General features: G+C 49.2%; 1 protein-coding gene across 8 annotated transcripts in view; it reads left to right on the top strand.

The window, feature by feature from the left end:
- Positions 1-25,784, top strand: part of RBM26 (RNA binding motif protein 26) — an 812,370-nt gene that overhangs the window by 235,092 nt on the left and 551,494 nt on the right. For all 8 annotated transcript variants that reach the window (XR_013599857.1, XR_013599856.1, XM_078657487.1 and 5 more), the window contains exon 7: positions 13,306-13,557. Coding sequence is in view for 6 of the 8 variants with exons in the window: in XM_078657487.1 (XP_078513613.1) it covers positions 13,306-13,557 (252 nt within the window). In the remaining 2 variants the exon portion in view is untranslated. The remainder of the gene's footprint in view (positions 1-13,305; positions 13,558-25,784) is intronic.

The raw sequence follows: 25,784 nt of genomic DNA, 5'->3' as shown, positions 1-25,784 counted from the left end.
GTTTCCTTCAAGAAGCGCCAAATTACACCACCACAGACTCATCCCTCGAGGGTTGGGGAGCATATCTGCAAGGGCTGAAGGTCAGTGAGAGATGGAACCCTCAACAAAAGGCTTGGCACATCAATCTGCTAGAGCTAGGTGCCATCTTCTTAGCCCTCAAATCTTTTCGTGCAGTCATTCAAGGGGCCACAGTATTGGTTCGCACAGACAATACTTCAAGTATGCGTTACTTAAACAAACAGGAAAGAACAAGGTTGGTTCTTCTATCTCAGGAAGCCCAAGAGATATGGGCTTGGGCGATACGACACAGGGTCAATCTCTTGGCTGTTCATATGCCGTGAGTTGCAAATGTGCTGGCGGACACCCTTTGGCAGGTCAACGGTGTCCAACCACGAATAGGAACTGCATCAGCCAATGGCAGATCAAATCTTCCAGCAGTGGGGTCATCCCGATCTGGACCTCTTTGCGACAGAAAAGAACAGCAAATGCCTGTTTCTTTGCAAGCTGGCATCCCCACAGGGACTCGCAGGGGAAGGCATTTTCGATAAACTTGTCTCAAATAAATGCTTACGCTTTTCCTCCGATACCGTTGGTTCCGAGAGTTCTCCGGAAGATGAAGAAAGTGCAGTGTCGCTTGATTCTCATCGCCCCCAGGTGGCCTCGCCAATACCGGTTCACCAAACTTCTTCTCCTCTCAGAGTACGATCCAATACAGTTTTGACCAATACCGAATCTCCTCTCCATTCAGAATGGTCAAATTTGCCATCCGGATCCGGCTTCTCTAAAATTAGCAGCTTGGCGTCTGAGCACCTTGAATTAGCTCATCGGGCTATCTCGGCGGACTGTAAGGAGGTACTGGCTTACGCGAGAGCACCTACTAAAATAAAGACGTACAGACTGTAATGGAAAAGAATCTGCATTTGGGGTTCATCTGCTGGGGTTCACCATTTCATGCAACCTCCGGACCAGATATATATTACCTTTTTTCTTTCACTAGGCAAGATCAGGCTTATCTCATGCAACGTTGAAGGTCTTTTTGGCAGCCATTTCAAGGTAACGTCAGGATGGGTCCATTTCTCTTTATTCTTCATGAATACAACAGTTCTTTAAGGGACTATTCAGAATGTTTCCTCCTGTACGTCGTCCGTCTCCATCATGGCATTTTAATGTAGTATTAGCGCAGCTCATGCGCCACCCATTTGAGCCAATTTTAAGGGTGTATTTCAAATTCTTAACATAGAGCGTTTCTCTTTTGCTAGCATTAACTTCATCTAGAAGAGTCAGTGATGTTCAGGCTTTCAACATCTATTCACCTTTCTTACAATTCACGTCCAATTCTGTGGTGCTACCTACAAACCCAAGGTTTATGCCTAAGGTGCCTTCGGATTTTGAACTAACAAGGGAGAGAGCAAGGGGTTCTGTTCACATTCAGTGAACGGGGAGTACTCCTGTACCCCTGGGTAATTATCAATAGAAACAAAAGGAGGAGTACCACCAAGTGGAATCAGAGATTCCTAATGGGGTGTGTGGTTGAACAAAAGGAAGGAATTCTCCTTTTGTTAAAAACCCCTCACTCACCACCTATGGTGACATGCTTCATCATCGGGGTCCACCCTAATGACCAAGCGCCATCAGGGTGTGCTACAACACCTGATTACAGTGGAGCAGGTTGTGAGTGAAGGTGCATGAACAAAAAGGTGTGTTAAAAATTGTCCTGGTTTAACTTGGGAGAAATAAAACTTTATTTTCAAGCAACTGGACAATGTTAAAAACAATGGCGAGATAATGTGAGGGTGATTATGAGCCCGTGTATCTCTATGTGTATCTGGTCTACATGTTTCAACGTGAAGGTAATATTTAACCAGGTTTTCTTCAGGACCAAAATCCAGGGAAGTGGACGGTCTGCGCCCCCTAAAAGACGCACCCAATCCTACCCCCTGGAACCAAAGAGGCAAAAATATGCCTATGGTGTCAGCTTGTACCGCAATGGGTAAGCATAGAAAAAGCAGATCAAAATACCTGTGAGGAAGGAAAGACAAACGTCAAAATATAAACTTATACATGCCTGTTATGTTGTGCAGTGTCTCAATATTGTGCCTGCATGCTGTCACTCCCATTAGGATAGTATATTGGCCTGGCGTCGCGAAAATGAGGGCGCGATGGCCTGTTGGGTGTGCCTGTTCTCAGTGAGAGATCGTGCTTGTACATGGCCGTGGATGGGCGATTGATAGTACCACACCATGCATGCTTATCAATTGCGCGTGCTGAGTGGTAGCTCTATTTCTTATAAACTCACGCGCTTCTCATAAATTTAAGTGGCGTGATCATACCTCGCATTCTGAATCGTGAGGGCGAGGCTGTATCAATAGATAGTGCATGAGCTGCCATACCTTACTTACATCACATAAATAGACTTACTGACATTTAATACATGTAGGACAAACACACATATAGTTGTTAATATGAGGCTTACTCTCATTGGGGTATTTATAGACATCGTAGGGCAGGGGAAGGATTTCCTGTGTATGAAACGTATTCTGAAACGAAATGGATGTTCTGTTTTGTAAATAACGTTTTTGGGAAGACCGGCTCGAATTCAAAGCCGCTTTGCCGTAGCACGTAATGGCACCGCATAGCGGAGTTAATTAAAGGTGCCCGTAATGGTCCTGTGGCTTTGGGCTGGTCTAATGGGCTGTCTACTTACAGTTTTGATGTGAGGCTCCTGGCCGATAACCTACTTCTGTCCGCTGCCCTGCTACAATGGGCCGGGCGCTCGGGGACTCAAATGAAGGATTACAGCTTCCGTGTTGGGCGGGGCTACGCTCCGGTCACGTGGGGCGTAGCCATGGGAGCCAAGGAGCTTACATCGGCTATGGTGGCCGTAGAGGTTCGCGATAGGCTCCTCATGAATGGGGTTCGATCCTGGGTTTGGAATATAGGGCGAGGCGCTAAATTAATTGCAAGGTCCCGAACTGAATAATCGGTATGAAGTATTAAAGTCATGCACCAATTGGTGCTGTGGCATGCTCAAAAGTGGGTTTAAAATGCCCTATCAGGTACAATAATAGTCGGCATTACAGTGGGGGCCCTAACTCAGGTCCGGGATTAATAGAAAAGGTCAAAGCGCCAAAGGCAGGGGTAAATGGGCATTCCATGGCTGCCTGTGATTGCTGGAGGTGGTGTTCAATCACCGGGTGCATTATACTGACACCACATTGAGGAGTATTGTCATTGATATGGGTGAAAACTGCCCACTGGGCCATTATTGCGTGAAACCATCTAGAGTTGGAGCGGGGGTTCCAGTAGGACTGGTAACTCATTGGGTGGGTCACCCTATGGGGTGAACCATTTTCACGATATGTTTAAAGGTACATGGCTGGGATGGTATAATAAGGGTACACAATTGGTATAGTTTATTTAAGTACTGAGGCCCACGGAATATTATCATTAAGGCCTGTTTTGTGGGTCGACAATCTATAGACCCAGCATTGCTCTTTCTCATATAAGCGCTGTTGTGTATTGGGTCCAGGTGGAATCTGTTCAATAATTGTCCACCACATATCATTTGGTGTATGGTGCGCTTCTAGAAAATGATCAGTCAGTTTGGTTGCATTCTTCTTGCAGCGTATGGTGCTGCGGTGCTCGCAAATGCGTTGCTTGACTTTGCGTGTAGTCATCCCGATGTTGGGCTTTCCGCATGTACACTTGATCAGGTACACAACGTTGGCGCTGTTGCAATTGGTATGCGATCGTTGTTCCCAGATCTTTCCTTCTTCCAAATTGAGAGTCTTTGTGTTTTCCGTGAGGTGACACACACTGCAATCCCCGCATTTAAAATGTCCTGTTACAGGTGGAAGGTTCCACGCCTCTGTAATACTTGGGTTCAGGTTAGGCGGTTTCACTTTTGGTCTGGTGTTAACCAGACTGTCTTTTAGACTTGGTGCCTTTTTGTAAGAGAAGAGTGGTTTTTCCCTTTGTAACATGCCCGTATTTAATATTGACCAGTGCTTGCTGATACTTCTGCTCACTTGATTCGATATTGTATTGTATGTGGTGACACAGGTGAGTGTAACAGGGTCATTGTGGACCGTTTTATCTTCTAGGAGCATGTCTCTGGGCTGGTTTCTGGCTCTTTTCTGGCATTTGTCTATGATCCTGGAAGGATATCCACGTTGTTTGAGTTTGCCAGTTAGGTCCTTTGCTTGGGCTTTGTAGTCAGTCAGTTTGCTACAATTTCTCCGTAATCTCAGATATTGCCCATAGGGCAGGTTTTCTCTGAGTGGGCGAGGATGAAAGCTTTCATACCTGAGGAGATTGTTCTTGGCAGTGGGTTTGAATGAACCAGTCATCTTAAAGACGTTTTTTCCTAATCCGCAATCCCCTGCGGAGAGGGCATTACATACCCTTGACATCAGAAGATGTTTAAAATTCTATTTGCAAAGGACCTCTGTCATTCTCAAATCCGATCAACTGTTTATTGCCTATGGAAAGATACGGCAAGGATAAGCAGTGTCTAAAAAAAACATAGTTAGATGGATGTGATGGTGGGTGTGTCGCAGGCCGGAAAAGCAGGCAAGGAGGCCGAATATAGTGGGCTATGCTGTTAGTTTTATTAAACAAAAGCCAGAAAGCAACGTCCCAGTAGAAGCAAGAATATCCAGGGGAGTAGGCCGCTGTTCTCTCCGGGTCTTGGGGTCGGGTCCAGATCTTCGGGAACTCCGATGACGGCTCCGGTAGTGGGGAGAATCCACGGAGGGCAGCAAGAGAAGAAAAACGAGGGACCGTTAGTCCTATCTTGAGCTTTAAGGCACGAAGGTAGCAGTGACTGTCACCCGGGCAGTGAGGGGGAGAAGGAAAGAGCCAGTGAGGGAAGGAAGGGCGCGGGTTGGAGGGAAGGAAGGGCGGCAGACAGAAAAGGGTGTCGAATGGTCGGGCGTGGAAGGGCTTCTTACGCTGTGAGAGTGCTATACAAATATACTACAGTGCAAGGGATGTGACGCTACAGAGAAAGGGGTATTTACAGGGGGTATACAGCGGGCTCCTAGCGAGCTCTGAATAGAAAGCTCTAAGGTACTCACGCGGTCCGCCGCAACTCTCCAGTGAGTCACGGCCGCTATTCAGCCACCTCCTGAGGGCTCCACCACTCCTCGGTCCACACCTCTTCGTCGCACGCCTCCTCTCCTTCTCCAGCTTCAGTCCGAGGGTCCTGCCACGATTCTCCGACGGCGTTCTGCTTCCTGGGCTCGGCTTTTCCCTGTTCTGGCGCTGCCCCGGGGGCGGGACTTCCGGGGTCGGTGGGATGTACTTCCTCCGGACTCAGGGCTCTGGTTTGTTCCTGCAAGAGAGAGAAGGGCGGGGTTCCGTGGGTTATGGCTGCTGCTCCGAGCCCCGTCCTCGGCGCGGGGAAGTGTCTGCGGGGTTGCAGTCCCGGCGGAAAGGAAGGAGGTACGTGAGTGGGAGGGCGGCTGCCATGAAGGGAGGCCCGGGGCACCGTCTCACATCCCCTTACCTAGCTGTCCTTCTTGTACTGGATGGAGACTGAGGGTATCCTGAAAGAAAATCGGCATTACCCTGGTCTGACCCTTTTCGGTGTTTTACCATGAAACGGAAAGGCTGTAGGGACAGAAACCAGCGGAGGACCCGGTCGTTCTGACCCTTGTTTCGGGCCATCCACTCCAAGGGGGCGTGGTCAGTGTAGAGGACAAAGTCCCTCCCTTCTAGGTAGTATCGCAGGCTTTCCACTGCCCACTTGATTGCCAGGGCTTCTTTTCCCACTACGGCGTAATGTCTTTCTCTGGGGAACAGCTTGCGGCTCACATAGAGTATGGGTTTTTCGTTCCCTAGGGCATCTTTTTGTGATAACACTGCCCCCAGCCCTTGATCGGAAGCATCCGTTTCTAGTATAAAGGGCAGGGAATAGTCAGGGGGCACCAGGACAGGACTGGAGGTCAGTGCGTCTTTTAAGTCCGTGAAGGCATTCCATGCTTCGAGTGTGGGGTTTCGTAGTATCTCATCAGATCGGTTTGTTTTCTTCAGTAGATCTGTGAGGGCTGCGGCTCTCTGTGAAAAGTTAGGTACAAACCTCCGATAATAGCCCAGAAGGCCTAAAAAGGCTCGGAGGTCCTTTTTTGTCTGAGGGAAGGGAAGGGATTTGATGGCCACGGTTTTACTTTCTTGGGGTCTTATCAGGCCATCCCCCAGGAGATAACCCAGGTATTTCACTGTCCTCGCTGCCAGGGTGGTTTTGGCGGGGTTGATGGCAAACCCAAAGGAGCCTAGGGAAGAGCAACACTATAAAGATGTGTCAAGTGTTGGTCCCAGCTATCACTAAAGGTGATGATGTCGTCTAGATATGCTCCGGCGTAATTTGAGTGGGGCCGTAGGACGTGGTTCATAGCACGCTGAAAAGTGGCGGGGCGCCGTGAAGCCCAAAGGGCATGACTGTGAATTGGTACAACCCCTCAGGGGTGGAAAAGGCGGTTTTCTTTTTGTCCTGTTCCCTGAGGGGTATCTGCCAATACCCTTTGCAGAGATCAAGGGTGGAGATGTATTTAGCCTTTCCTATCCGCTCTATCATCTCATCCACCCGGGGCAAGGGATAAGTGTCAAAGCTGGATACCTTATTGACCTCCCGAAAGTCAATACAGAACCTGACAGACCCGTCAGGTTTTGGCACCAGGACGATAGGGGAGTTCCAGTCACTCACTGAGGGCTCTATAATGCCCATCTTCTGCATCTCTTCTATTTCTTTCCGTATAACTGCCCGTCGCGCCTCTGGGACTCTGTAGGGCCGTAAACGGACAACTTTCCCTGGCTCTGTTTCTATGACATGTTCTGTGATAGCGGTTCGGCCCGGAGAAGAGGAAAAGACCCCTTTCACAGAACATAGGACTTCTCGGATATCTCGAGTTTGTGGGGGAGTCAGCTCAGGGTCAAGGCAGGGGTCAAAAGGGAAAGGCAGGGGCAGGCAGGTTCCGGAGAGGACCGGACGGGGTCCTTCCCATTTTTTTAGCAGGTTCACATGGTATATTTGGGATGTACCCCGAGTGGGGTCCAGCTCCACCTCGTAGCTAACCGGGGTCACCTGCCGTTGGATGGCGTAGGGTCCTTGCCATTGACCCAGGAGCTTTTGATCTGACGAGGGCATCATGAGGAGGACCAGATCACCAACAGCGAAGACACGGGTTCTGGTGCCCTTGTCATATTGCCTCTTTTGGTTGTTTTGGGCACTTACGAGGTTCTGCCTGACAGTGTCCCGAATCAGAGACAGGTGGGTCTTCAGGTTTTCCAGATATTCAGGGAGCGGACGTGTACGATCAGGCTCTGCTTCCCAGGCCTCTTGTGCCATGTCTAACAGAGTACGTGGGGGGCGCCCGTACAGCAGCTCATATGGGGAATAACTAGTGCTGCTCTGTGTCTTGCAGCGGATGGCGAATAGTGCCAGAGGTAGCATGTCTTCCCATCGCTTTGCTTCTAGACCTAGAAGTTTTTTTAGCGTTTGTTTTAACGTGGCGTTGTAGCGTTCCACTAATCCGTCTGTTTGCTGATGATACGCTGAGGTCCTGATCTGTTTTATCCCTAACTGGGAACAAACTTGCTTCATAAGAGCAGAAACGAAAGGGGTACCCTGATCAGTCAGGATTTCCCGGGGAAACCCCACCCGGGAGAATATAGAGATAAGGGCCTTAGCAATGCTCTGGGTCGTGGGTTGACGTAGGGGTATGGCCTCCGGAAAGCGAGTGGCATAGTCGACTATGACCAACGCATAGAGAACACCCGCTTCGGGAGGGTAGGAGGGGTCCTATGATATCCATCCCTATTTGGCTGAACGGAACGTCAATAAGAGGGAGAGGTTGTAATGGTACTCAGGGGGGGGTCTGTGACGGCTGTGCTTTTGGCAGACCGCACATTCACGGCAGTATGTCTTAACCCTTTGATGTACGCCAGGCCAGTAGAACTTTTCCAAAACCGCCTGACTGGTCTTCTCGTCCCCGAAGTGTCCCCCTAATAGGTGGCTGTGAGCTAGGAAAAGTACCTTGTCGTGGAAAGGAGCGGGGTTTAACAACTGTGGATTCTGTTGTGGCCCCCCCTTTCGATACAGCAACCCGTTCTTTTTGTAGAAGTAGGGACCTACTTGTAAGGGATCTTCGTTATCAAGGGCCCTTCCCCACGCTTCCTGAAGGAGGGGATCCTCTTGTTGTGCTGCCCTGAAATCCCTGTCGGTCTGCCAGGGGTGGTCCTCCGTGAGTGCGTGATAAGCACTGGTGTAGTCTTTCTTTTCTCTTCTCTGCTGGCTTTTGGGTTTGTGTGGTTTTGGATCCGTAGCCGGGGATGTCATACCCTGAGAATAGGGAACCTCCCTCCACCACTGAGTCAGGGAGTCGGTGGTGTCCTGGAGGAGCAAAGGCAGTCCCGGATAGTCGCTCCTCAAAATGGCTTGCTCTGGTAGAGCCGGCACCAGTCTGACGGTGAGACTTGTTCCGGGGTCTTTGTGATGCTGGACATGAACCTGGGTGGTTGGATAACGTTTGGTATCCCCATGGACACACTGGATGTCTACGACTCCCGTAGGGTTACCAACCGGAGGGGAAAGGTCCTGAGGCCGGAGAACGCTTTGACGGCAACCGGTGTCGGCAAGGGCCATGACTCGTTGTCCATTGATTGCCACAGGGCAGTGAAACGGGGGAGGTGCGGTTCCCTGAGCGGTGCACACATAGTTCCTCACGAGGCCAATCTCCATTGGCTCCTCCTTCTGTGGGCACACACGGGCGATGTGTCCGAAACCCCCACACGAATAGCACTGTGGTCCGGGATTCGGGGCCCGGAAAAGGACCGGTGAGGGCATAAGGGGGGTTGGTTCTGGTCTTCGGGGAAGCAGAGGCCGGATGGGGCGAGGGCCTGTCGCGTTGTGGGGCCTGTGCATATGGTCCTCCTTGCCCCGCTGGAGTTCTTGAGCACGACTAAAGGCACTAGCAATTTCGATGGCAGTGTCCAATGTGAGGCGGGAGTGTTGTCTTACCCAGCGCTGAGTAGCCGGGTACAGGGAATTCAAAAATTGTTCGAGATATATTTTCTCTAGGATGTTCTCTTTTGTGGAGGCTTCTGGTCTGAGCCAACGATTTGCGAGATCCCTAATCCGAAATGAGAGGGCTCTGGGGTTCTCTTGGGGTCTCTCTTTCGCTTGCCTCAGTTGTACCCTGTAGGTCTCGTCATCTATACCGAGACGTTCCAGGATACACCGCTTAATGTCAGCATACGGGTTGTTGCCTTGTATGTTGGCCTGTTGATAGGCGGCCTGCAAGTCTCCAGTTAAAAGGGGACCTAAATATTGGCCCCATCTGTCCATGGGCCAATTGGCTGCTTGGGCTAGTCGTTCAAAGTTGGTGAAGAAGTAGTCCGGGTCTTCCCCCAGCAATACTTCTGAAGGACCATGGTGGGGAGAGAGGTCCTAGGCCTTTGTTGTCCCATGGCGTCGGTGAGCTTTCCCAAGGTTTTCAAATAAGGTGAGCCTCTGTTTCCCACCTCCTCTTTTGCTGTCAGACGCTTGTTATGCTTTATTGCTCTTTTATGCATGCTCATGTAACTGCATTTCTGCATGATTATATATTGTATATTATGGGCATCTCTTATATGCAAGCTTTACTGCAAATAGCGTCTGCCGAACAGGTATATATACTGCTCTCTACTCTGATTCAGGCATGTAAATCTATGAAAGACACCCCAATACTGGAGAAGAACAATAGTTACTTACCTGTAATCTGTGGTTCTCCAGTATTGGTCTCTTTCATAGATTCACATGCACCGGCCCACCTCCCCTTGGAGGCTCTAGGCAACTATGGTTATCACTCCTTTGCGAGAAAATCTGAGAGCCTGAGCCTCTGGGGAGAACCTTCTGGTGGGTGCTGTTGCCTGATTGGCTGCAGTTTGGACTATACAAAATGACTAGGATAGTCATGGATGTGGATGTTATTTCTCCTGTAGCTTGGGCTACTTTACTTCCTGGTTGGTTTTACCAGGTTATTTCGATGTAATTATGGCATTTTATTGCTCTTTTATGTACCGTGGGACTCCTACTCTGACGACGGGGAATGATTCAGGCATGTGAATCTATGAAAGACACCAATACTGGAGAACCACTGATTACAGGTAAGTAACTATTGTTCTTCCACCTTGTGGAAAAAAAATGAATCTTGCCCAAGATATTGTTTTTAAGTTACGGCTTACTCGGGCGAGAAATGTAATAGTTACTGGCTCTCAAAAAACATCTCTGCTGTACTCACTTTTCCAAGGTGTCCCCCAGTCACCTAAAAGAACTCACCGGGGCCCGAATATACTGGTGTTTGCTCAAACTTGGATTTTCAACTTGTTTCGGCCTGCGTGTGTGTGAGGTAAGTCCTTGCTGCACCGCGCCGTAAAGGAGGAGAAACACTAGACCGCCAAAGCTATGCAAAATGGTGGCCATTAATGGCACCATTTCCAGGTTTCATTCGTTATATTGTATAGTTGGGTAAAAGATACTTCAGCTCGAAGATGAGCTGCAGTGGATTTAGAAAACCACGCATGCCCTAAGAACCAGCAAAATTAAAAGTAGTCATCTTCAGGGGGACAACTGTGCAGTTATATTGCCTTCTGGAAACCACTGTGGTAGAGTCAGACTATGGGCTCCTATATTGCATTCGTAGACGCACAAAAGAAAGTTGTCTGCTCTAGCTTTTCATACATGCTATCTATATTATATTTCTCAGTTAAATTCCAGTGGAAATAGAAGTTGTACCAGTGATTTTGTCCCATCTTTAAGGTACAAGTGACCGATGTTAGATCTTTACTTCATGGACAACCTCCTGTCTCGGCAACAGGGCATGGTTCTCAACCCAAACCTATGCAATCTGCACCTCCATGGGGGGAGATTCAGCAGCAGCTATTGACTGCTTTAGATTTGCGGCCAGAAGTGGTCGACTTCCACCTGTCCATCTGTCACCCTTCCACAAAATCTGTTTTAGCTGGGCACTCTGAAAAAATTGTAACATTGTGCAGTGCCAGAAATACAGATCCCTTACAAGCAAAGTTGTATGATTTTATTTTAATTTGTATTGTCTTTAGCCCAGCAGGGTCTTGAGGTGGGCAATACAAAATGTTATTTGCCAACACTGTTGGCCTTTAGAAGTGGGCCAAACCAACTGTCCTTGTTCAGATCACCAGTTGTGATGAGGTACATTAAAGTTTTGACACCTGCTCCCGCCCATGTCATTTGTAATGCCACAGTGGGACCTTAACTTGGTCTTGACATTCCACATGTGTACACGCTTCGAGCCACTGCATAGCTGCTCGCTGCGCCACTTAGTCTTGAAGACTGTCTTTAATGTGTGCTTCTCACATGAGTGAACTGTAGTCCCTGTTGGTGTGCCCACCTTACACCACATGTTTAAGGGACTAATTGGTACTGAGGATTTAGCCAGTCTTCTTACCAAAAGGTTGTGAGACTCTACCATGTTGGGCAATCCATCACTCTAGCAGCGTTCTTTGCTCCCCTCACTTCTCGAAAGAGGAGAATCAATTGGTTGGACCACAAAAGTTATTTAAACTTTTATATAGATTTTACCAATGGTCATGGAGTGGACAGTTAGCTATTTGTGGGGTTCTCTAAAGTAAAAAAGGAAAGGGTGTGCTGAAGGGGACATTGTTGTGGTAAATAGGCCTAGACAAGTGGCAGCTTCCAGATAGTCTGAGAGCCCATTCTACTAGGGTTGAAGCTTCTACTAGGAGGCGCGAGGAGTGCATTAGTAATCTGCCAGGTTGCGACTTCGGCGTTGGTGCATAAGTTCACAAAGCACTGTGCTCTTGACAGCCTGATATTATGGGGAGAAATTTCGCCTACTTGGTTCTATAAGAGTTTTTGGTCACAGTCCACTCCACAGACCTTCCACCTTAGGGAGGTACTGCTTTGGTATCTATTCTATGGTGATGAATCTGCAATTGGAAGTATCCATCAAAAGAGCAACGTATTTGCCATTGGTAATGCACTTTCTGGTGGATACTGTAATTGCTGATTCCTCACCGGCCTTATATCTCTCCAATCTGTAAAGAAGTCCCAAATTAGTGACTGTTACCAATTGTTAATGCTCCCCATCTGAGGGCGCTGATAGGGTAAAGAGAATAAACTGTTGTCCTCATGCGTGGGTGGCCCTAATAGGTTTCCAGGGCGATATGGAGTCATCGCAACGCTGCACGGCCCCACCTAGTGAAGCCAAGGAATATTGCTATGAACATGTTTTGATCTAGTCTAGCACCTAGGGGAGTATTTTAAGGTGATGAATCTGCAGGTAGATAAGTATTCACCAGAAATAACTTTGCTAAAGGTGAGTAACCTGGCACTGTCATAACCAACACTTCCTTTAAAAATGTAGCTTAGAAAATGTAATTTTTTTAGTAACTTGTTAGTTCTCAACCAGTTGATACTTGATGAGAGCCTTTTGATTTTTGGGCTCCAAAACATGTGACTGCTTACATTGCACATAGTTTGTTAAATGTAAGAAACATGTTACAATTTTCCATCAAACTAAATCCAGTTTGTATTCAAATCAAGTTAGACAAACATGCTCAGCTTTTTATCCTCATTGTTAGTCTTCTTAAATAGCCATAGTGCAGGTCCCCTACTAAAAAGGATTTAAAAGGTAGTATTGATCTAAAGTGATCTTTACATTTCCTGCCTTCTTTCTTTCTGGGGTTTATCTGGAGGGCAGTTTTCACTGTGTAACTGTCGCTTTGCACTCAGTGAGAAAACTAAATTCTGATCCACATGCCGGGTGTACAGAGAGAACCTGCGTTTGAAAGTAAAGATTTTTCATTTTTGCTTAGGAGTTGTGAAATGAGTTCGACTGCATACGTGCACATGTATGAAAGGACTGTTTGTAGTACTACTATGGCTTTTGAAGCAAGTACTTTCACACTGCTAGTCCAAGATTTTCTTCTTTTTGTGGTAATAAATAGAACTTTAAATGGCTTTCCACCTTGGAGGAATCCTTTGGTTCTTAGCACCAGGCTTTCATTACCAAGAAATGCTATATGCAGTAGCGCACAATTTAAATCACTTCAACATACCAGATTGTTTTCACATAGCATATAGTCCTAGGTAAAATGTTTTTCCAGTTGCTACTAGTTATTAGCAGTTGACAGTAGTGTATAATTCTAGTTGATGGATGTCATACTTTAGCAAGCCATGTTTTAGGTTTATTGTAATGCACAGAACAATGTTTTTGGAAAAATAATAAGTTGATAAAGCTGTTTTTTTTTAATTTTTCCTTCCAGAAAAGGGTTTTTGTATGAGAGGGGACATGTGCCCCTTCGATCATGGAAGTGACCCAGTAGTTGTTGAAGATGTAAACCTCCCTGGTATGTTGCCTTTCCCTGCACAGCCCCCTGTTGTTGAAGGGCCACCCCCTCCTGGACTTCCTCCACCGCCCCCTATTTTAACTCCTCCACCTGTGAATCTTCGACCGCCAGTGCCACCACCTGGTCCGCTTCCTCCGAGCTTGCCACCCAGCCTGCCGCCTGTGACAGGTAACTTGTTTGTTTCTTTTGTACGTTGATCCCAACATTCTATCTAAATTGTGATCACTTCTTGAATAACATTCAGGTTTTGGAAACATGAAGTGCAGTTCTTAACATGTAAAAAGATGAGTGCCAGGGCTGACCATGTTTCTCAGGTGGTTAGTGAGCTTTAAGCACCCACTGTCCCTGCCGGCACTGCCAAATTCCAATACAAGGGCAGCCTGCTAACCATTCTGCTCATACAAATATGGACTGTTTCAAGGCACCAAATCTGTAGGAATGAATTGGGTACAATGGCATTATTTGTTTAATGTATATTGAACTGTTAAAACGCTACTGCTGTGCTCTGTTTAAAAATAGACCGACCTCACCCCCATGTGATGGAATCCAAAAATGTGCCGGGTTAAGAAATGTGTACTGATTATGAGCCCCGGGAAACACCGGCACAATTTAACCACTGATGAAGGATGTGTTGGATCCACAAACATAAGTGGATTTCTTTCTTTAAAAAATTATTGGATATCTTAACTTGAACATGCATAAATGTACAAAAAAGTGAACACCCGTTGGTGAAAATCCTTGATACTTGCACGGTTATTAAGATGTTTGCTCACTATAGCGACAATGTGCTGTAGACTGCGTTCATCCAACGGAGGAATGGCCAATGTACTGTTATCTCAGTGGGAGAGTTCCTATCAAACCTTGCTAAGATCGCCTGTGCCTCTCTGCTGATCCTATACAGTTTGAATATAGCATTTTGATAGATACGGATTCGCTGAAATATTTGGTCATCCGTTTTAGAGAGTATACAATTTAACGTAAAGGATTCACAAATTACCTCTTGGGTATATATTTTTATTAAATGACATGTATATGCTTTGAAAACTGTTTCACTTGCTTAAAAATTGCATTTATTTATTTATTTTATAGTTTTATAGAGCGCGAACCAGACCCGTGAGGGTATCCGAGAGCTTTACAGGATTAAGGGGGGAGGAATACAAAGCATAAGGAAGGGAGGGATCACATTGGGAAAGTTTGGGATACATTGTAAGAGGGGAGCACGCAGTATATAGCTCAAGCTACATGTGGGGAAGGGAAAAAAAGAAGCAAGTAGTGTGAAAAATACAAGGGGCTGCCTTATACATGAGTTGCGTGCCGTCAAAGGTCCAATCTATGTGTGGGATCAATATTAAAGTAGTTAAACAATTAAAGCAGGAATGGATACCATACATGCAGTCTCAGCTCTTGAGGGAATGATTGAAAGGTTTCATTAGATGAGATATTTTCCCATTAAGAACGTTTTGGTCTCCTTATTAGGTCTCGCTGAACCAACGCGCATGCGTTGTTGTGCGAGAGTATAGTAGGCAAAGCAGCTCTTGAAACCAGCGAGGATTGTTCCCAATGCATGTGAGGTACTTAAGCGCGACGCTTCCCCAGCGCGCGCTTGAGTACCTCCCATGCATTCCCTCCCACTCGCTCGCACATCAAAGGCTTGCTGCTCCCCCGCCAATGCGCTCCCGCCCCGCCCCCCACAGCAATGCCAAGAGCTTGTTTTATTGCTGTGCGGCGTCACTTTTACAGCCGCGCTGTGCCAATGCTTGTTATTTTATTTCCCGTGCTTTCCCCTCAGCCTCCGTCCGATCACATTCACTTTCGCGGCTTGTTTGTCTAATGCCCGGCGCACTGGCTCTGCAGGCCGTGTGATCTGGGTACATCGGCCAATCTCTCGCCGTCTCTCTGCGGTCCTCAGCCGCCTGCATGCAGCTGGAGACAGCACACAGAGGGCTGTAATGAGCATTACTCGCCCCTCACAGCCAGCAGACCGCCGTGGAGGCGCTCATGGCTTCACCTGACCGACGCTCGCATCCTTCGACTGGCTCCTTCTCTGGAGCGTTGGTGCGTTTAGAGAGCCTTTATAGCTTTACAAGTACATCTGAAATAGTAAAGCGCCAAGATTCAATCTATAATAACAGAAAGCTCGTTTTCACACTGCAAATCAGTATCAGAGTTTCACTAAAAGGGCCTCCGAGCAGCCATTCATAATATTTCCAGTTTGTTGAGTCCAGAGCTTAATATATAAACAAGCATTGGAAATGCAATAGGTCTCTCATTAGAAAAGTTGGAGCTATTGATCTTGTAAATGTATGTTATGTTTGTTTTTATAATAGTAAATGTATTAATTTTGTTATTGTAAATGCCAATATTTATAGAATTTGCAAATGTGACACCTATAGCATTATTTAACATCTTTTTGTGACATTTGTAATAAAGCTTGAAACATTGAGAGAACATATTTGAACAAGTGGTGCTGAGTGATGCTGTGGTGGTGCTGAGTGATGCTGTGGTGGTGCTGAGTGATGCTGTGGTGGTGCTGAGTGATGCTGTGGTGGTGCTGAGTGATGCTGTGGTGGTGCTGAGTGGTGCTGTGGTGGTGCTGAGTGGTGCTGTGGTGGTGCTGAGTGGTGCTGTGGTGGTGCTGAGTGGTGCTGTGGTGGTGCGGAGTGGTGCTGTGGTGGTGCTGAGTGATGCTGTGGTGGCGCTGAGTGGTTCTGTGGAGGCCGTGAGTGATGCTGTGGAGGCCGTGAGTTCAAGTTCAAGTTCAGGCTTTTGTAAAGCGCACTACTCACCCAGAGGGTCTCAAGGCGCTAGAGGGAGGGGTTCACTGTTTATCGAATAGCCATGTTTTCAGTTCTTTTCTGAAGGAGATGTGATTCTGAGTAAGGCGGAGGTGGGTGGGGAGTGAGTTCCAGGTCTTGGCAGCCAGGAAGGAGAAGGATCTGCCACCCATGGTGATTTTTCGGATGCGCGGGACTGCGGTGAGGGCTTGATTGGATGATCTTAGTTGGCGGGTGGGATAGTAGAAGAACAGTCGGGTGTTGAGGCATTCGGGTCCTAGATTATAAAGGGCCTTGTGTGCGTGGGTAAGAAGGCGGTAAGTAATTCTTTTGTTGACGGGAAGCCAGTGGAGGTTTTTTAAGTGACGGGTGATGTGCTCTTGGCGCGGGATATCTAATATGAGTCTCGCTGATGCGTTTTGGATGCGCTGGAGCTTTTTCTGCAAATTTGTTGTAATTCCGGCGTAGAGTGTGTTGCCATAGTCCAGTCGACTCGTGACCAATGCATGGGTGACAGTCTTTCTTGTTTCGAGGGGGATCCAGCGGAAGATCTTTTTGAGAATGCGAAGGACGTTGAAGCAGGAGGACGATACGGCGTTGACTTGTCTGGACATCGAGAGAGAGGAGTCTAGAATGAAGCCAAGGTTACGTGCATGGTCTGTGGGTGTGGGCGCTGATCCCAAAGCGGAAGGCCACCAGGAGTCATCCCAAGCTGAGGGGGAGGATCCTAGGATGAGCACCTCCGTTTTGTCTGAGTTGTTTTAAGCGGCTCTGTTTCATCCATTCGGCTACTTCTTTCATACCTTCGTGGAGGTTGTTTTTGGCGGTGTTGGGGTCTTTGGTGAGGGAAAGGATTAGCTGGGTGTCGTCGGCGTAGGAGATGATGTTGAGGTTGTGTTGACGTGCGATGGAGGCGAGGGGACTCATGTAGACGTTGAAGAGGGTGGGACTGAGTGAGGAGCCTTGAGGTACGCCGCAGATGACTTTGGTGGGCTCTGAGTAGAAAGGGGGGAGTCGGACTCTCTGAGTTCTCCCGGCTAGGAACGAGATGATCCAGTCCAAGGCTTTTCCTTGTATGCCGATGTTGTTGAGGCGTTGTATGAGGGTGTTGTGACAGACAGTGTCGAAGGCGGCGGAGAGGTCGAGTAGAATGAGGGCCACTGTTTCTCCGTTGTCCAGGAGTGCTTGGATGTCGTCGGTCGCCGCAATGAGGGCGGTTTCGGTGCGGTGTTTGGCTCGAAAGCCGTTCTGTGAGGGATCCAGGGAGTTGTTGGATTCAAGGAAGGCGGCGAGTTGGTTGTTAACGGCTTTCTCGATGACTTTGGCCGGGAAAGGGAGGAGGGATATGGGTCGGTAGTTTTTCAGTTCTGAGGGGTCTGCTGTGGGTTTTTTCAGAAGGGCGCTGAGTTCGGCGTGTTTCCAGATTTCTGGAAAGGTGGCAGAGTTGAAAGAGCAGTTGATGACATCGCGGAGTTGGGGAGCGATGATGGAGTCAGCTTTGTTGAAGATGTAGTGGGGGCAGGGGTCCGAAGGTGAGCCAGAGTGGATTGAGTTCATGAGGCGGATGGTGTCTTCAATGGTTATTGGGTTCCAGGAGCTGAGGTTGTTAGTTGGAGGGGTGGGATCTGAAGGGGGTGGGGCGGGTTGGTCACTGGGAGTATTCTTGAAGCTGTTGTGAATGTCGGCAATTTTGTTGTAGAAGAAGGAGGATAGCGCATCGCAGAGGTCTTGGGAGTTAGTGATGTCGTTGGATGCTGCGGGAGGGTTGGTGAATTCTTTGATGATATTGAAGAGTTCCTTGCTGTTATGAGAATTGTTGTCGAGACGGTCCTTGAATGCTGATTTCTTGGCGGATCGAATCAGTTGGTGGTGTTTGCGGGTGGCTGTCTTGAGGGAGGCCATGTTGTCTGAGGTTGGTTCTTTTCTCTAATTCTTCTCCAGGGTGCGGCATGTCTTCTTGGATTTTTTATGGTCATCATTGAACCAGGGAGCCTTTTTGCTGAAAGATTTCAACTGGTGTTTTTTCAGGGGTGCTAGTTCGTCCGCGCTGTGGGTAATCCATTGCCTAAGGTTGGTGGCCGCTTGGTCTGGGTCCATTGCTAGGGTGGGAGGGTTTTTGTTGAGTGATGTGAGGAGTTGGTCGGTGGTGATTTTGTTCCATTTTCTCCGGGGAATGGGTTGTGGACGGTTATGGGTCAGGGTGGCTTTGTAGCTGAAGTGAACACAGCTGTGATCTGTCCAGTGGAGAGCTGTAGTGTGATCGAAGGAGATGTGCTTGCTGGAGGTGAAGATAGGGTCGAGCGTGTGTCCGGCTGTGTGAGTGGGGGTGTCAACTAGTTGTTTGAGTCAGAGATTGGCCAGGTTGTCCAGAAGGGTGGTGGTGTTGTTGTCGAGAATGTTGTCAAGGTGGTAGTTGAGGTCTCCTAGAAGAATGTAGTTCTCGGATGCGAGGGCGTGTGGGCTGACGAAGTCTGTGATGTCGTCGCTGAATTGAGATCGGGTGCCTGGGGGCCTGTAAATGAGGGTGCCTCTAAGGGTGGTCCTGGGGTCGGTGTGGATCTGAAAGTGGAGATGTTCAGCGTTTGCAAGATTGTCGTCAGAGCTGGTTGTGATTTTGATGGTGTTTCTATGGACGATGGCGATGCCTCCTCCAGTTTGATTGGTGCGGTCTTTTTGAATGATCTTGTAAGCGTCCGGTATGGCTATGGCGATGTCGGGGGCAGAAGATGCGTTCATCCATGTTTCAGTAAGGAAGGCGATGTCAGGTGACGCAGTGTCGATTAGGTCCCAGAGTTCTGTTGCATGTCTGTGGACTGAGCGGGTGTTCAGTAGTATGCATTTCAGTCTGTTGCGTTCGGAGCTGTGTGTGGAGGAAGTGGGTTTGGTGAGGGTCCTGAAGCAGTTGAACTTGCAGGAGAGTCAGGAGAAAGGGCCGTGGGTACGTCCTGGGATAGCTACGCAGCATAGTGGGGTGCGTCCGGTGTTGAGGGAGAGGAGAGTAGCGGCTTCGTAAGTGACTTTAGAGGGTTGGGAGCGGCAAGGAGCAGGGGGACGGGCGCTGGGCGCGGTCCAGGCGCGGACGGGCGTAGACGGGCTTACCTTTGGCGCACCTTCGGCGCGACTGGGGCGCGACCGCTGCGCGTTACTGCTGCGCTCAATAGCATCTGTCATATATAGTTTGTGGAGGGGGCGGGGGCGAGGGAGGGTCAGCTGGGAGGCGGGGCGGGCTGTGGGGGATGGGCTCTGAGGCACCACCAACAATAACAACAATGGCGGCAGCGCCAGAGAAACGAAACTGGAGGTAGGCTGGGGCACAGACACTCGACAATGCTTGAATTAAATGTGTAAAGCTAGCGTGCCAGTGAGCGAGTGTAACTCAAGCAGTGCAAAATCAATCAAGGTGTACAAATCGCGCTAGAGCTGTGAGAGCGCGTAACAAAGCGCTGTGATTAAATTAAAATTAAAATACCCCAGAAGTTTAGGTATGTCTACAGAATAATACAGTGGCACTCGCAATACAGCGCTATGCTGTGAAAGAGGCAGCAGCAATGCGAGTACAAAGTAGAGCAATAGCACAGTCAACGATACCAGGCTGGAGCTGGGGCGAAGGGAGCGACCGCCTCTGAAGGCGTCAGGACGGTCACGGTGAGTGATGCTGTGGAGGCCGTGAGTGATGCTGTGGAGGCCGTGAGTGATGCTGTGGAGGCCGTGAGTGATGCTGTGGAGGCCGTGAGTGATGCTGTGGAGGCCGTGAGTGATGCTGTGGAGGCCTGAGTGATGCTGTGGAGGCCTGAGTGATGCTGTGGAGGCCTGAGTGATGCTGTGGAGGCCTGAGTGATGCTGTGGAGGCCCTGTGGAGGCCCTGAGTGATGCTGTGGAGGACCTGTGGAGGCCCTGAGTGATGCTGTGGAGGCCCTGAGTGATGCTGTGGAGGCGGCCCTGAGTGATGCTGTGGAGGCGGCCCTGAGTGATGCTGTGGAGGCGGCCCTGAGTGATGCTGTGGAGGCGGCCCTGAGTGATGCTGTGGAGGCGGCCCTGAGTGATGCTGTGGAGGCGGCCCTGAGTGATGCTGTGGAGGAGGCCCTGAGTGATGCTGTGGAGGAGGCCCTGAGTGATGCTGTGGAGGAGGCCCTGAGTGATGCTGTGGGGGCATTGAGTGATGCTGTGGAGGCCCTGAGTGATGCATGCTGTGGAGGCCCTGAGTGATGCATGCTGTGGAGGCCCTGAGTGATGCATGCTGTGGAGGCCCTGAGTGATGCATGCTGTGGAGGCCCTGAGTGATGCATGCTGTGGAGGCCCTGAGTGATGCATGCTGTGGAGGCCCTGAGTGATGCATGCTGTGGAGGCCCTGAGTGATGCATGCTGTGGAGGCCCTGAGTGATGCATGCTGTGGAGGCCCTGAGTGATGCATGCTGTGGAGGCCCTGAGTGATGCTGTGGAGGCCCTGAGTGATGCTGTGGAGGCCCTGAGTGATGCTGTGGAGGCCCTGAGTGATGCTGTGGAGGCCCTGAGTGATGCTGTGGAGGCCCTGAGTGATGCTGTGGAGGCCCTGAGTGATGCTGTGGAGGCCCTGAGTGATGCTGTGGAGGCCCTGAGTGATGCTGTGGAGGCGCATAATGATGCTGTAGTGTTCCAGAGTGATGCTGAGGTGTTCCAGAGTGATGCTGAGGTGGTGCTGAGGTGGTGCTGAGGTGGTGCTGAGGTGGTGCTGAGTGATGCTGAGTGATGCTGCGGTGGTGCTGAGTGATGCTGCGGTGGTGCTGAGTGATGCTGCGGTGGTGCTGAGTGATGCTGCGGTGGTGCTGAGTGATGCTGCGGTGGTGCTGAGTGATGCTGCGGTGGTGCTGAGTGATGCTGCGGTGGTGCTGAGTGATGCTGCGGTGGTGCTGAGTGATGCTGCGGTGGTGCTGAGTGATGCTGCGGTGGTGCTGAGTGATGCTGCGGTGGTGCTGAGTGATGCTGCGGTGGTGCTGCGGTGGTGCTGCGGTGGTGCTGAGTGGTGCTGCGGTGGTGCTGAGTGGTGCTGCGGTGGTGCTGAGTGGTGCTGCGGTGGTGCTGAGTGATGCTGTGGTGGTGCTGAGTGGTGCTGTGGTGGTGCTGTGGTGGTTCTGAGTGATGCTGGGGTGACGCAGAGTGATGCTGTGGTGGTGTTGCCGAATGAAGCAGGCTAAAGGAATAATCTATTTAAGCCAACAAAATATTCAATATTGCTGACTGGTGGAAGGGGACATATGGTTGTGAAACTGTTTGAAATGCATACCACGGGAGCAGGGGCCAGTCATCGATGCAGTGTAATTCACTGGCAGTATTCTAGCGGCAGGGGGCAGGTGGTAAAGCATGCAGATAAGGAACGTATTAAGCAGGAGAGACTAAAGACCTTTGCGTTTCGGATCTGCAAGTATGTAGGTCGTGGCTGGTGTTAGTGCACACCACAAATGCTCCCAAAAGCGTGCATAGTGTTTTCCAAAACATGCAAATACTACTTTTTAACAAAGATGATCTACGGTGGTGAAAGGCGGCAGGCAAGATGGCACGGAAGAAGCAGACATGGACAGCCAGCTGGGCATTGCTGTCGATCCCCAAGCTCCTTGAGGCGCGCTACAGATCTTGGTAGCCACAATAAAGCTACCTGCCTCATGCACAGCCCCCGCCCCCGGTCACAAGTTCCAACAGAAGTAGGGGTGGGTGGTAATAGAAAGGAAGGTGGCGGATTTGGCTTTCGCCCAATAATAAATGTTGAAGTGGGAGCAAAACAGATAAAATGTCTTGGGCATAAATCACACAACATATATTGCAGAGACTAAAGTAGGCTTCCTTTCAAGTCTGGTGGGGGAGCAGGGGCGCCAGCAAGTGGGAGGGAATAGCTCTCGGCATTCCTGGGTGGGCGGGGGAGCAGGAGCCTGTGGTGTGAGAGACAAATGTTGGTGTGCGTGGCTGCCTTTCAAGTCGGGTGGGGGAGCAGGCAGTCTAAATGTGACAAATGGTAGTCTGGTGCGAGGCGTGGTGGCGGGGGAGGGGGAGGGGGAGCAGGGTAGCAAGCGGGAGTGGGAGGAATAAGTAGGGTCGGGGAGTTTGTTCGCATATTCGCAAAGGAAGCTGCAATAATGTTGATAAAAAACAAGTAAAGGAAAACATCTAGACATGCACACATAGACTTTAGCATGTATTTAAAAAAGGGAAGATAGAAACACGCAGTCTTGTTTGCGGACAGACGTTCACAGAGACATACATGCATTGCACACAGACATGCAGAGGCAAACATGCACGCCTACCTGCAGACTACCACGAGGATGAGGAGATATGCAAATAAAACATAATGGTAATGCAGAGAACACGAGACATACTGACACATACACACACATGGAAAGAGGCACACATGCACATTTGCAGATAAACAATGGGGGGAGGGGTCAGCGTGCAGACACACAGATGCAGGGGGATTCGTTAAACAAAACCTAGACAAAAAGCTGGAGAAGTGCTTACTCGAACACGCACGACAATCACAACACAGTCAAGTTTGTATGTCATGCACTGCTCTGTGGTTTCTAGTCACGATGATGACACATTGCTTTGAAGTCTCATGGCGGGGGGGGGGAGCAGCTTGGGAGGCATTACATTGAAGTCGGGTGCGAGCGAGTGAAGATTGTCATCACTATAATCACTTCCAGATGTGCCCTCTCAAAACTGCACCGCTGCTGGTAACCCTGTGTTCCTTAGAGTTGCAGAGGTGAGCTCTGTAACAAAGGTTTACTCTCTCTGTCACTTAAGTTTTGGTGACTTGGCCTAGCCTTTCAATGTTCGTAAAAGTGGTAGGGTGGAGCTGGGACGGTGATTTTTTGTGAAGTTTAAAATAAAGACATTTGAGGAAACTTCTATTTGCAGTTTATAAATATATCATTTAACTGCACATAAATTTTCAGCTGAAAATTCAATTGCAGTTAAATGATATGACTTACTGTCATTCTATGTATACATGCATGCCGGACATTGAATTATTTTCAGGTCATTCATTTTGTGGTACAAAAGTCTCAGGAACAAGTATGTGTGGTGAAGGCTCCCTTAGTGCGTGCGGGTGGTGACAGCTTTCTAAAGCCGATATTTGCATAGGCAAAAACACACTTGTCAGCGGGGGAAGCCCCCTCAAATAGGAGTCGGAAATGTTCACTAACGAGGAACTGTGATCAAGCTAATGCTTCCTAAAGCCGACCTTTCAGCAGCGTCTAAAGCGCACTTGGAGCGGAGAAAGGCGCTTTAAAGTAGATACGTGCCCGGGAAGCCTGACAAACGTTATCCTGCGCGCAGTGAAAGGGGCCTGAGCGGAGACTTGTGAACAAGAAATGTGTCCTTAAAGTGGACATATGTGTAGTGAAGGCTCCCGCAGCTAGGCCTGGGGGGGGGGGTGAAAGCTTTCTAAAGTCGATATTTGCATAGACAAACAAAACAGACTTGTGAACGGTGACACGCACCTTGAAGTGGACTTATGAAAAATGCTTCATTCTGCTTACATGCTAATGGGGAAAAAGGTTTCCTAAAGTGGAGATATAATCAGGGAATGGCTCATTAAAGTGGACCAGTGAGAAGGGAAAGTTTCCTTGAAATAACAAGCATGAAAAACAAGTCGGGCGGCACAACAGGGGCTGGAAAAAAAAAGACGCGGCTGCGTTTTTTACTTTCATTTCGCGTTGAACCAGTGGGCTCGTTTTTTTTGTGAGGTTTGGGAGGACAATCCGGAGAGAAGAGGTGGAGCTGGCTGATTTTGATTTTGGTGGTGGGATGCGGATTTAAGTTAATTTCCTAGAGTAGAGTTTTTTTCACAGAAGAAAGTGGAGAATTGCTCACTTGATATTAGGGGTTTAGGTGTTTCTTTGGTGGTTTTCGCTAGTTTGTTGGATTGGTGTTTGACCAAGTCGAACAGCTTGCGAGGTCGATTTTTGGCGTTGTTCAGTTCTGAAATATTCTTTTTTTAGTGTTAAGGATTTCCTTATTGTTGGCATTTCTGGCCTGTCGAAGGAGTTTAAGATGTGCTGCAGATGGGTGTTGTTTCCAGATTTGTTCCAGCTGTCGCAGGGATCATCTTCTCCTAGGTAATGGATCCGTTGAACCCAGGATTTCGGTCCTTGATCTGGGTTCTTTTCAATTTTAGAGTGGGAAGTGAGCAGGCTTGGGTAATGGCTTGGTCGGCCAAGAAGTCTCTGAAGGCATTGACCTAAGGGTCCTTGGGATCGTTCCAATGCAAGTTGAAATCGCCAAGGAAAATGTCGTTAGAGTTTGCAGGATACCCTGGCTGTGATGATTTCCATGAGAAGGTCCCTAAAGGTGTCGTTCTTGCCAGGGGGGGTGGTAAAAGATGTGAAGTTTGCACAGCTGTGAGGTGTTGTTGGAAATGGCGAGTTAGAGGTATTCGTAGGAGTCCGAGGGGACCACCGGCAGTTCCTTAACAAGGAGGTTAAATCTGTATATACAGGCAATGCCACCCCCTTTTTTCTTTGAGGGCCGGTCCATCCTTACGATGTTATAGCTGGGCGGGACTAAGAGGTCGAGGTAGGGCGATGAGGAGTCCTTGAGCCAAGATTCAGTTAAGACCGCTAGGTCGGATTTATGACTCAGGATGAGGTCGGCGACATCAGATGCATGCTTTACAGCTGACCGGCAGTTGATTAGGAGGCCAGCTAGGGAGGGGTAGGAGTGGGTGTCGAATGTAGAAGTGGAGGTGGGAACTATAGCCAGGTTGCTATTGACCACCCCTCTGATGCGGAGGGTTGCAGATCTGTTAGGGGTGGTTGCAGCCGTGCAGATAGGGTGTTCTCCACTCAGGTTTAAGGGGCATGGGGTTGTCAAAGCCGAGTCGTAGCTACTGAGGTCAGCCACTTCTTCCTCCGTGAGTTCTGAGGGATTAAGCTTGCCATGGGTGGGTTTGTAGGTGTGAAGGAGAGCAAGGATTTCCTCCTCAGAGAGGTGGCAGGGTTGCTTACGAGGGTGCAAGTGTCTCAGGGATAGTGGTAGAGGGTGGAGGCGGGTCATCGTGAGGGGGATGTGGATCGCATTCTGTGAGAGCCGTAGATTAGAGGAGAGTTCAGTGATGTGAAGGAGGTGCTTATGGTCCAGAATCGATTTGTGGATGTTTATTGTTAACACGGAGGATCTGCGGTGGAGAATATCAATATCACTAAGAGAGTTATTTGCTGGAAGGCCGGTGTCCCGTTGCCAGTGAGTGGTTTTGATGGTGTATGCAGGTGGCATAGAGGTGGTTTCAGGTGGGCTGAGGGCCGGTATGAGGGAAGCTGTTGGGACGGTGTAAGGGGGCCTAGGTCGATTTGCAACCCTATGGGTGGGGCCAACTCGGCCAGAGTTGTGGGGCAAATTAGGCGTTTCCATACCAGAGTTGTGACCTCTAGCAGGTGTTACATTAGGCCAGTAGCAGGAGGTGACTGGTTTGGGGACGCTTCTGATGGCCTGTGCTGGCATCGTGATGGTGGGGCTGGGTGGACATGTGAGGTGGGTCCTAGGGGGAGTTTGACAGAGCGGGAATCCCTGGGTGGTCTAGGTTCTGTGGTAAGGGCGCACAGTGGATGGAATGCGTGGGTGAGTGGGTGACAGGGCCGGGTCGCCCAATGACGGGTC

The sequence above is a fragment of the Lissotriton helveticus genome, chromosome 8 (genome assembly GCF_964261635.1).
Source record: "Lissotriton helveticus chromosome 8, aLisHel1.1, whole genome shotgun sequence".
Lineage (NCBI taxonomy): Eukaryota > Metazoa > Chordata > Amphibia > Caudata > Salamandridae > Lissotriton > Lissotriton helveticus.
This window is presented reverse-complemented; position numbering and strand designations above follow the sequence as displayed.